This window comes from Aedes albopictus, chromosome 1, assembly GCF_035046485.1.
Source record: "Aedes albopictus strain Foshan chromosome 1, AalbF5, whole genome shotgun sequence".
Lineage (NCBI taxonomy): Eukaryota > Metazoa > Arthropoda > Insecta > Diptera > Culicidae > Aedes > Aedes albopictus.
The window spans coordinates 34,764,412-34,777,729 of NC_085136.1; the positions used below are offsets into that span (position 1 = coordinate 34,764,412).

At 38.4% G+C, this 13,318-nt stretch overlaps 1 protein-coding gene across 8 annotated transcripts in view; it reads right to left on the bottom strand.

Moving 5' to 3' along the window:
- Positions 1–1,699: 1,699 nt before the first annotated feature.
- The window catches only part of LOC109428492 (guanine nucleotide-releasing factor 2), a 337,898-nt gene continuing 326,279 nt past the window's right edge, over positions 1,700–13,318 (bottom strand). For all 8 annotated transcript variants that reach the window (XM_029855778.2, XM_062844356.1, XM_062844351.1 and 5 more), the window contains 2 exons: positions 3,605–3,736; positions 1,700–3,477 (listed from right to left, as the gene is read on the bottom strand). In XM_029855778.2, the coding sequence (XP_029711638.1) occupies positions 3,336–3,477; positions 3,605–3,736 (274 nt within the window). In that variant the 3' untranslated portion in view covers positions 1,700–3,335. The remainder of the gene's footprint in view (positions 3,478–3,604; positions 3,737–13,318) is intronic.

Sequence of the window (13,318 nt, forward strand, 5' to 3'; positions counted from 1 at the left end):
AGTAAAATAAGACATTCAGTAGTTATTCTTCCAAATTTGATAAATGCCAAGCGAATAACATATTTTGATATGATATCATATTATACTATTGGCATGTTGTTTCAAACTCTTCATAAAGAACTCATGAATGACAAAATAAGTTATGATAATAAAATTTGTTATTCTTTTGTTTTTGGTTTGCCATTCACCTCTACCCGGGTCTACGTAATTAGTCGGACATTGTCCCGTCGATGGTCTGCTTCGAGGTAAACTGAAACTCCTTTAAATAGTTTATAAGAACAATACGTGTTGTATTGTATCCGTTCTCGTATCACGTTTCGTGGGTGTAGTTAAAGTTCTTACGTTTGCACAAACTTAGGAAATTGACGGTTTTATATATGTACTCATATACTTTAGTACTCTCCCCATCTCTGAGCATAATCCTAGGAAGAATCCTTGGAAGAATTGAGGAAGGTGTTCTCGTAAAAGCCTTAAAGCTATCACTGGAGGAAAATTTCGAAGCTTCCCTGTAGGAATTCTTGGGTACATTCCTGGAGAAATTTCTGGAGGAATCCGTGGAGGAATACATTGGGGATATCCTGGAAGAATACTTGACGGAATCCCTAGATAAATCCCTGGAGGAATTCCTGAATGAAAGCCTGAAGGGAATGCTTGGAAGGATCCCTTGAGAAATTCCTGGCGGAATCCTTAGAGGGTTGAAGGATTATTTGGAGGAATTTCTGAAGTAATTTCAGGAGGAATATCTCAAATAATCCGTTGTGGAATTGTGGGAGGAATCCCTGGAGAAATGTCTGAAGAAATCCCTTGAGGAATTCCTTGGAAAAACTCCTGGAGGAATTCCTTGAAGAATACCTGGAGAAATGCCTGGAAGAACTACTGGAGGAATTCCAAGAGGACTCTCCGAAGGAATGCCTAGAAAAATTCCAGGAAAAATGCTTAGCGCAATTTGCTAAATTTCATGAAAGAACTTTGAAATATTAGCATATGAATGGAAATAAAACAATATGGAACGAGCTCACCAATTTCTCATTGCGCATTTCTGTCAATAACTCTTTTTTCGACACCAGTCAATCCAGTTCTGACGGGAATGATCTATTTGGTTGATGGTTGTTATCCTGTGATAGGGGTTTATCAGTAGCATGAGACTTGACGATGTATGATGTATGTATGAATGTATAGTGTGTGGTATTTATATGCGATTTCTTTTCTCGCACAGTGTGGAACCGCTTTCTTCCTTTTTTTGCGGTCAGGTTCGCACGACGCGCCGCATTTCAACTTTCTGTTGTTACACTAGCCAGTAAGTGTGAGTAATGATGCCACTTATGTTTGATTTTCGATTCGTTGTTTCTGCTTTATACGTGTATACGTGTAGTCATTGCGCTAAGACGGTATTTGCTAGTTATATTTTGCTAGTTTACATATTGATTTGCTTGGTTGTTCACTATTATTACTACTATCATGTGTGCCGGAATGGCTTTGTGTGCAGTCAATGTTGAAGAATGTGTAGCGGGGGAAAAGACGGACAAAGGTGAACACAACAAATCGGGAAGAAACGATTCAACAAATAAACAGGAAAATCATCACAACATAATAGAAGATGGAACGTATAAAAATGAACTAAAATGCACTAAAATCCATAAAAGGGGAGAATTTCGAAGAATTAAAACAAGACTGTAACATAAACAGACACATCTACATATATGATTCAGAAAAAAGGAAATTTATTCAGATTCATGTTTTTGGTTGTTGTTGGCGTTAGGTTTGTGTACGGTATGCGTGTTTGTGTGTATGTTGTTGTATTGGATGTACATATCACTAGTTCCATTTTCGTTCGCTAGAAGTGAGTACTATTGAGTTTGATATTTTGCTTCATGTGTTTCTTTTTTTTTTTGCTTTATCTCACTACTACCACATAACAACACCTAGTTGGTTTGCTTGTTTGCCTGGTCGCTATTTACAAAATTTTGTTATTACCTAAGAAAATGCTTCATATTGATACTTGGGTGTGGTTGTGGATACCTAGAAGGATGTGGCTTACTTTTCGAACGTCGTGTGTGTTTGTCCTGATTCTTAATGAATGGAAAACTTCTCGAGGTGATGTTAAAGTTCAAAATTATGCTAAATTAAGGCAACACAACATTGAAAACCTGCAAATAGGATCGAAACGATCATTTGAGTTCACTGTTTGGAGGAACCTCGATGAATATTTTTTCTGATCCTTACTTCACTGCACTAAGATTTCGCTGCGATACCTATTTCGCTCAGTTCAGTGCAACTCCAGATGTCTTTGAAACTGATAGAGGCTTGCATCAAAAACATAACCTCATCGAATTCTCATACGATTTGTAAACATTGCCCTCAAATTTTTTTTGAGGGCAAGGACGGCTTTATGGACCGACGCCGAAGGAAAGAAAGAGAAGGAGATAGTGATGACGTCAGCGTGCAAGCGCTCATAGTTGATCCACCCATGAGTGTTGTCTTGAGGAGCTGACAAATTTCTCGGACTAATGATCGGTTTTATTATGTTCATTTGGACCTAGTAAATTTTGTTTTTATTTCTTATAGACGAGTGCACCGATGAACTGAATTCATCGCGGTCCGAGAATTTTGACACTACAGCGGGGTCGTTCCCAATCAGAATTGTTCAATTCTGATTGGAAATCATTCACTTCTGATTGGAAGCGACCCCGCTCTAGTGTCAAAATTCTCGGACCGCGATGAATTCAGTTCATTGGTGCACTCGTCTATTTCAACAACTGACGGGATATACTAGCTTCGGGTGGAATTCCCCATAATAAATAGTCAATAATAATGACATTCAACAACTTTTGAATAATAAGCCACACCCTAATGCACTAAGGTTCAATGGTACGATATAAATAAAAAAATATATAATTCACAATTTCACTCGATTTGCTTGCGCTCTCCCCCGGCAACAGTCGTACAGAAAAACACGACGACTGCAGGGTAAATTTAATCTCAATACACTAATATTGTCCTAAAACCAAATTTGGGTTCATAAAAAGCTAAAATAACAATACTTTTCCCAATACACGTCCTCGAAGTTTGCTCCCAGGACAGAGAGAAAAGTAACATCACTCGAAAAAAACAACGACATATTTGGCATTAAAGTGTGATTACCTCCTCTCTCCTTTCTCGTAAACATGGTTCCCTCGTTCCGTTTCGGTTGGTTCCGGCTGGCGGTACGCACTTCATCGGTCCCTCCGCCGGAGCTGGACCTCAGTCGACTCTTCCCGTTGTTGCTGTTGCCGTTGGTGCTCAGCCATCATCACCTGTTCGTGTTCGTCGCTGCCTTTGAGACAGTTCAACTTGTACTAATTGCTGTTGACGTTCGGTTTCCGTCCGCCCCGCGGCTTGATGCTCTCCGATATCTGCCACATGGCGTCCTCGTCCAGGTAGTTCTCGAAATTGTCGAAGAAGCCGATGATCTTCTCGTTCTTCTTGAACTGGTACGATCTGGAGGGGGAAGTTGCACAGAAAAAAATAACTTTTAAGACACTTCAAGAAGACTCGAAACAAAACGTCGAAACGATAATTCTTCAGACTGGTAATCAAATACAAACTCTTAGACTCTTAGACTTACCCCTTCTTGAAGCGCTTCATGTTGACCACTATGTGGTACTGTTGCCATCGTTTAGAAAAGTTGATCGATCCGTCCTGAAGCAGATCCGGATTGCCGATGTGCACGAAGGTTAGATCCTGTAGCACCAGACCGCTGGTATGGGAAGAAGGAAGAAAGAGAACAGATATTTCATCATTAGTTAAGATTGCTTTAGTATGTTCGGTGAAATTGTCTAAAACTTGGTGGCTCAAAACTACGGAACGATACAGTGAGCAGAACCTGTAAGCATATCAAATATCAACCCTAACGTAAAAGTCTTTTTGATGAGAATATCTCCAGAATTTTGCAAAATTTTAGAATACTTTCTTCAGAGAAGATGTTCTTTACATCCATACCTTAAATACTCATAGTGGGCAATATAGTTTGTGACTGGTTCACTAGGTGGCGTAAACGATCCTGCAAAGATTACGTATTGTCACGATCTATGAGCATCATTTCCAATGCAAAAAAAAATCCCTGGAATCTTGACAATAATTAATAATTTATAGCTCATTTCTTCGGCAGAGTTGTGAATCAATACATACAAAAGTAAAAAAAAGTAAAAAAGATTGTATGCTCATATGCTTGAATGTATGATATTATGTTTATATGTATGTCTATTTGTATGTTCATTAGAGTGGGTCAACGTTGTATGGAGAAACTTTAAATTTGATCGTATCAACCCGGAACAAAGCTTTTTCAACCTATGTTAGCGTCCAAAACAACTGTGCAAAACTTGGGAGCGATTGGTTGCGTCCCCGTATTCCGCATTGCGATTGAAATTTGTATGGAAGTTAGTATGGGAAAACGTACTTTTTTGCATTTTACTAATAAATTGTACTATTTTGTCTAATACCATGTAACTGATGAAGTTAAAGTACAGGGGATAGACAAAATGATCGGGACAGGCAAAATTTTCACTTTTCAAAAAATGTTCAATTAGCTGTAACTTTTCGAAAAGTGCATCAAATATTCTCTGTTTTTACTATAAGTTGATCAACTAGTTGTGTATCAGTGGACAAAATTTAAAAAAGATTGGGCTATTCTGCACGAAGTTATAGGCATTTTAGAAAAAGGTAGAATTATCCGATAGCCAACTTTGAGCTGTTATATCTCAGGATTCAATGAACCGAATGCAATGAAATTTTGTCCATTTATGACTTATATAATGAGCTCCGAAAAACGTTTGAATCAACTTTAAATTATTAACAAGAGAAAAGGTTACAATCAGAGGGAATTTAAATGAACTATAATTAGCATATTGAATTTTGAAACGATGTTGAAATTTCTGCTATTCTGCTATTCTGCTATTATCAACGCATCCCCTGGCTTTCGCCCATCTGCGTTGTCTTTTCACTAGGCAATACGTCTACCAATTGATGTTTATGGGCTTGCCGGACCAAGTCATGTAGCTAAGCCAAACACCCCACCTACAACTGTTGGGTAGGCACCATTGTCCCGCCCACTGGTCTTTTACAGCTAGTTGTAGGTGCATGTGTGCGTGTAAGTATTGGTGTATGTGTGTTAGTGTTGGTGTATTGTAGGCGCCAACTCGTTCTAATCCACTCTGATTGCTAACACCCTATTGAACCATTACCCTTAAATCTGGCAATCTATGAAATAGAATGAGTTAAACGCCTAGGGAGCGTCCATAAATTACGTCACGCAAAAATTGCTCATTTTCAACCCCCCCTCCCCCCTATGTCACACTTTTAGTATGAGACCTCTGAAATTTTTGTATGGATTGTCACACTTTGCTAAACCCCCCCTCCCCCCTAAAAGCGTGACGTAATTTATGGACGCTCCCTAATAGTCAATTAATCAAACAAGGAATATTAGTATTAAAGCGAAGATACAATGAAGCACCGCCCCGAACCTCGAGAGCACAAACCCCAAGAACCAAATGACAGGCTGCGCGAACAGTCGATCGACTGGCTACCAACAGTGAATTGGGTTTTTAAATTTTGAAAAATGTTTTGACTTTTTGATTTTATATGAAAGAGCACCTTTTTCTGAGCCACCATGATTTTTTTCAGATTTTTTTAACTTTATTTTGGAACCTAAAATCAATTTCAAAGAGATTTTATAAAATCACCTTTTGACAGCCGGGCAGCTGTTTGACAGCTCCACCCAGTACAAACTGCGACGAGGGGTGATGCGGCAAATCGCTCCCATACAAACTTCAAATTGATTTTTAAATAGGTTCCCGGGCACTAAAATTCATGAAAATTTGGATTTCGGCTCAGTTTGACATGCAGATTCAGAATATGGAATTATCTCAACACCGTTTAAGAAGCCAATAGCCAATCGAGCAAACCCTCCAGCACAAACCGCCACCAGCTCTCCCGACCTGCGCCCAACAAATTCGAGGCACAGTCCAGCCATAGCTTCACCTTAAAACCAAAATCTAGATTGCAGAGCACAATACTTCCCAAGTAACCACGCAGCTCGGGCCGCAAATCACGCACAACACGTCACAAATAAGACAAACACTACCCCGCCCGTACAACCGAAACCGATCTAGGGTAGAGAAGGATCTCTTTCCACTCCAACCCAGACTCAACTGCACCGACAGGGTAGCGCACCCCACACACACTGCACTCATGCATCCATCACGACCCGAGCCGCACGGTCACCTGGGTTGCTTCTATCTGCAATCTGCATGACCTCACCCAACCCGTAACGCAGAGTTTAAATCCCTCTCTTGCATTACAAAGCAGTCCCTCTTCCCAAAGTTTGTGCGTGGTATAAATGAGATTATAAAGCTGAAGAAATCGTCACCAACGCAACCGTCAACAATGAGCACTCAATGGTGTCGGCAGAATCAATGACGACCCCCTCAGTCCCAAACCCAATTATCCTACACTACCCAAGTAACCACAATGCTGAAGCCGTACGCACTGCACGTACGAAGTACATACAGACCTACCCACACCGCCTAAACAAACCACCTAGGCCGAACACAAGCGAAAAGCGGCGCCACCACTGTTAAACCACGACCATACCTGTAGGTATAATCGCAATTAAGCAATCGTAGAACCATTTCCCGTTCCTACTCAGCCCTAACGATCCATAACAATGCTTGTCAATATATGCACCCCACACACGCAACCCCCACAACCCAACACTATGGTCACTTGAGTATCCCTGGGATTATGATTACATGATGGTCAGGGATCACAGCCATCAAAACGTTCCACACTTTACCAGGGCTTGCGACCTGTAACTATGATGATTTCCGCTATGGGAAACCATGATAGCTAGCGGTGTTAATTTTGAAACGATGTTGAAATTTAAGAAAATTTGGTGTTTAATTAGAAAAATAATCTAATCGTTATAATTTTCGTCCGTATTAAGAATTTTCAGTTATGTCAAAAGCTTTTCAAAGCTCATTATATAAGTCATAAGTGGTCAAAATTTCATTGCATTCGGTTCATTGAATCCGGAGATATAACAGCTCAAAGTTGGCTATCGTATAATAATACATTTTTTTTAGATTTTTTATAATTTCGTGCAGGGTAGTTCGATCTTTTCCAAATTTTGACCACTGATACACAAATATTCCTGCTGTGATTCCTTAAAGGATTCCTCCCGAAAAAAAAATATAGATTTCCTGGCTCAGCTTCCAGCCGGCATTCCTCTCATGATTCCTCTAATGATTCCATCAGGTATTCTTTAAGGGATTCTTTCAAGAATAACTTCAGGGATTTCTGTCAGAATTGCTTAAGAAAATCCTGAAAGGATTCTAGCCAGCATTCTTTCATGGATTTTTGCTGGAACTACTTCACAGGTTCATCCTAGTCTACTTTCAAAGTGTTCTGTCGAAATATATTCACATAATCCTAGTGGAATTCTTTCAGGTATACGTGCCTTGATCCTTGCTGGCTTCTTGGGAGTTTTTCAGCCATTACTCTCGGGATTTATACAGCAATGGGGCACGTTCGGTGTAGTACTAGATTTGTGGTAATTAGCTGAATTTTTGTATGGTGAGAAGGGCAATTCTCCGTTTCTGCAATGAAATGGTGCAAAAAGCGTGGGTATTATTATTCCTTGTCTAATTTGATGCTGTTTGAGCAAAACTTTGGATAACTATGTTGTTTATATTGCAAGAAATGGAGAAAACAACAACACTGTTGCCCAAAGTTTTGCTCAAACAGCATCAAATTAGGCAAGGAATCATAATACCCACGCTTTTTGCACCATTTCATTGCAGAAACGGAGAATTGACCTTCTCACCATACTAAAATTCAGCTCATTACTACAAATCTAGTACTTCACCGATCTGTCCTATTCGTTCCGGGATTTCTTCTGTAATTATTTCAGAGATTCCTACCAAGCTTTCAGGTGAGTTTCCTCTCAGGATTCTACCAGATATGCCTCCCAGAGTTCCTTCAGTAAATCCTCCCGGGATTCCTTCAGGAATTTCTACCGGGATTGTTTTGGAAAATCTTGAAAGGCTTTTTTCAAGTTTTCTAGTCAGCATTCCTTTAAGGATTACTGCTGCAGTTCCTTCAAAGATCCTTCTGGGATTTCGTAAAAGATTCCTCTAGAGGTTTCTGCTAAGATTGCTCCAGGGATTCCAACTTGTATTCTTTCAAAGATTTCTGTGAATCTTGAGAATCTTGCGGGATTCTTTTAGGATTCATACCAGGATTCCTGCCAGGGTTCCTCCAAAGATTCTTCTCGTTTTTTTACATTCCTCCCGGGATTTCCTCAATTATTTTGTCAGGGAGTCCTGCCGAGCTTCCAGCCGGGATTCCTTCCGTGATTCTGTACAGGATCCTATCAGGGATTCTGTACGGGATTTCTTCTGTGACTTGACTTTCAAGGATTCCTTTTGAGCGTTAATTACAGATTGAGAGCGGGAGAGTAAGAGAAAAATGGAGAAACGGGAAGAAATAGGCTTTTTGATGCTCTTAGATATCTTTAGTAAACCATGATGTCATCTGACAAACATTTTCTTATTGTTCTTCAGTAGTTGTCCTCTCTGTATCTATACGGATCAGAATACAGCGATAATCGAGGAATTGTAGTTATTTTTGGGAACTACATCATAGACTTCCATCACAGACTTCGCACATGCATTTAACGACCTATTCAAATTTCATTTTATTTCCACGAACTTTCCACCAAAGGTGCTAGTGTTCAACCGCTTGGGCGTTTTCCAGTGTACACGTTGTTGAATGATACAAACGAAAACTAAAGACGATTTGTGCGTGTTCGACAAACGTCAAATCTAAATCCATCATGGCCGACAGTGTCTCGCGCAGTTCTACCAACAGGCGGCAGTGTGCTCATGAGAAAGACACCGAGCAAAAGTTTCTTATGAATTTCCGCTAAGAGTTACGTCTGTTTGTCTGTGTTTCCATGTTTTTTTTTGTGTGAAATCATGTTTATTTTATTGGAACTTGACTGTTGATATAGTAATTTATGTAACGAGCTAGAAAAAGTTGATTTTTTCAGCACGAGTCGTACATTACGTAAATACGAAAAGTGCTGAAAAAATCGAGTTTTGCAACGAGTTCCATACAAAATTTTATGCAATGATTTTTTCATAATGCAACTCATTTGAGTTCCATAATATTCATAATGCAACTCAAATGAGTTGCATTATGAACATTATACAACTATCTTTCATTATGCAACTCATTTCAGTTGCATAATGAACCAGTTTGGAAAAAAATGGCCATTATGGTACTGAAATGAGTTACATAAAATTAAAATTATGATACTAAATTGCATAATAGTAATTTATGTAACGAGTTGCAAAAAGTTGATTTTTTCAGCACGAGTCGTACATTTACCCAACGAAGCTTGCCGAGTTGGATAAATACGAAGAGTGCTGAAAAAATGTAGTTTTGCAACGAGTTCCATAATCCATACATAATTTTACGCAATTTTTTTTTTTATTATACAACTCATTTGGATTGCATAATGTTCATAATGCAACTCAAATGAGTTGCACAATGAATATTATGCAACTATTTTCGGAAAAAATAATATTATGATACCCAAATGAGTTAGGGTGGGGCGGGGCAAGATGGGTCAGTGCCATTTTCGGGCGCATTACTCATGTTTTGATTATGTTAATAATGTTGTTAGATGACCAGCATGAATATTCAAAAGTTTGGGGTAGGGAACGTCCATAAATTACGTCACGCAAAAATTGCTCATTTTCAACCCCCCTCCCCCCTATGTCACACTTTTTGTATGAGACCTCTGAAATTTTTGTATGGGTCGTCACACTTTCCTGAGCCCCCCCTCCCCCCTAAAAGCGTGACGTAATTTATGGACACTCCCGTATTGATTGAAAGATTATTCACTCTCATTGGAAATGAAAAATAAAATAGTTTTTAGCCATTTTTCTTATGCGATACATTTCATATAATCTCCATATAAACGGCCGCGTTGCAAGATGGGCCACCTTCAATTTTGAACGTATTTTTTGGAGCATTCAAAAGTTATTTATTTTTTATTACAAGACTATCTCATAAATGACTTCAGTCAAGTGGAATGAACGCTCAAAATTATAACATAAAATTATGATATTTTTTTAGTGAAAACATCGATTTTCAAGTCGCCTTAGGACCACTCTAATCGTAAAGTTTTTTATATTCCTTCCAAATAAATTTATAAAATACTTACTAGTAGCTCTTGTTTACTCAGTATGGATATGGAGCATATATGAATGCGGAACAAATCTTATATTTTGACGTTTTTCGTTGAGAAAATGTGAATTACTTAAAAGGTGACCCATCTTGCCCCGCACTTTTCTCACGTCGCAAAATCGATCACTTTTTAAAATTGCTTGTTTAACATCATATTTTGTATTTAATGAACTTTTTATCGACTTTTAGCATAACTAACTAGTGTAATAAAGAGTAGCAGACGAATAAAAACCAATACAATTTGTATTTACAAAGTTATGGTGATCCATCCTTAGGTGACCCATCTTGCCCCGCCCCACCCTATATAAAATTGAAATTATGATACTGAATTGCATAAACCATTTTTATCCGCCCATTCCGCAACCGCTGTAACCGCGGCTTATAGCTTTCTTCGTGCGGCTTTTGGATGTTTACCGGTGACTATTGACAGGATGTCATCTGCGTACACTAGAATGAATAATTCTGCTGGCAAGACCCTGAACGCACTATTCATTGCTACCAAGAACAGGGTTACTACAATTACCGAGCCCTGGGGTATTTCACTTTTTTCTGGGTGGGTTTCGATCATCTGGACCGGCTGACTTGCCTTAGGTCTTCCAAAGAGCACAGGTTAGTTCCTCTATTGTAAGGGGTGAATTGAAATATTGTCCCTGATCTGCAGACACGATAAAATCTGCAATGGCCGTCATCGCTGCCGGATGGCGTCTGATGAAGGTATCAATACTGCAAATTTATTAAATTAATAATTGAATAATTACATAACTTCTTATATCGTACGATGTAGTATTCGTCCTCGGGACTGACGTATTTCCTAACTGCAGTGCCCTTTCTCTTCCGCGAACCAAACGACACTGCCGAGTTGTAAAATTATTACCACTGTCGGCCTTCGTGCCGCCACTTTTGCACTCCACTATTGCTCCTGAGTTACCAGCTCCACTCAGCAGCAAGCGTACTGAAACTGTACGCAACAGATGACGTTCCACCAAAATGATCCGAGAGAGCATCAGCAACTGCAAAGCATTCAATCGCCCCCACAGTTCGGACGCTGACTGGTCGTCATTAATCTGGTCTAGGAAAGAGGACCAGGAATCCGGATGTTCAGTTGGGAGCCGTTTCAAGCGCCTAAGGGCTTTCGGCCGTGCTTTGACCGATTTCTTCACCACCACCAATGCACAGTGGTTCCATTTGTTCAGGGAAGCGGTCATAAATCATCTTCTTCGTTTTTTGAAGGTCAGAATCATTTTTAATGACCAGAAACAGCAAGTTATGACCAAAAAAGGATATTCAAGTACGTTTTCATGAACATCACTTGAAAAATATGACCATTGGACAATTTTTTAATGATAATAAAACAATTATTAAAAAATCTTTAGTTTGCACAAAAATCAGTAATCAAATATTTTTTATAATTGTGTCGAGTGGGTCGAATTATATCATTTTCTGCTAAGTATGTTTAAACATGTTTAAACATGTTTCACATGACAGTATCATAGTGTAGTGTCTACCTAATGGTTGTGCGCATAGGATATCTACCTACATGAAATACTATTTATAACAATACCTAAATGTCTAGGTTCCATTCATTATGTCTACCTAAGGTGGTATAAATACGGGTGGTCATTGGACCACACAGAGGAGACTGCACAAGACTTGGACTTGTCAACATCTTTATTATTCTTCTTTTGAAGGATATAAAAGTGGCGACGAGGATCAAGGAACGTGTAATTTCTTTTGAGTTATTCCGAAATTGTTTCCTTTTGGTTTTCAGGTTGTTGTAATAACAAATTGTTATTTTTAAAGTTGCCGATGTTGGGATAGCGAAATCGTGTTTTTGTAGTTTTGTTGGCGAACAGACATGTTCTTTGGAAGTGACGGACTCGTCAGTTTATTTGTGCTATCATTATTTTGGTGATGAATGTAATTTTTTGAAATTTTCTAAAGAGGAAAGGACTGTAGTGTCTACCTAATGGTTGTGCGCATAGGATATCTACCTACATGAAATACTATTTATGACAATACCTAAATGTCTAGGTATCATTCATTATGTCTACTTAAGGTGGTATAAATACGGGTGGTCATTGGACCACACAGAGGAGACTGCACAAGACTTGGACTTGTCAACATCTTTATTATTCTTCTTTTGAAGGATATAAAACATAGAAGATTTCTGTGAATATTATTAATATGTATTAGCATAATAATTGTGATTTAATTAGTAGGTTTTATTAGTGCTGTATTAAAACATTATATAAAACTGAAGATTTCTCCTCATAAATAAGGTGATTGATTGATTTATCTTTATTTGAGAGACTTTCAGCCCTTGGCTGGTTCGTCTCTCCCATAAATAAGGTAGTTTCATAGTCATACAGAAAAATCATCACAAATCGAATTAGTATGTATAACTACAGTATCAGATAACCAATAGTAATAATTTTGAAACAATAGAATGATAGTGCAATTACAGAATCAATTGCTACTTAAATTGCAAAATTTTAAACAAATATTCGGGATTATTTCACAATACGTACGTGGAAGGAAATTTTAAAACCGTAAATTCAATGCTTCACACAGTTTTATGTCACACGGTTCATGGGCCTGCAATAAAAAAAAAGTATTTCCAGTCGTTTTTGTTTCTAGCAATTGCATTGGAAATACTATCCAGTAATTAAGTAAGTGGATTTTAATGAAAGATAGCTCTAACCCAATAAAAGAAATATATACAAATATCGCTCTACATTGCTATATGTATATTCGACAAAGTGCCCACCATAGAATCAAAAACATCAATTTGAATAGTAAGATTTAACATAAATAAATTGATCAAATATATAGGTTTGGGAAGGAAATAAAAGACTTATTCCAGTAAATATCACTCAAAGAACGTATTCGCTCCTTCCTCCAGCACTACAGTTTTAGGTACTGGATGGATTATGAGGAAATTTTGTCAATGTTAGCAGTAAATGCAAAATATCTTAACAAATTTGACACTAACAAAGGTAAGGTTTGACGAGGCCAAATGAGAATGGAT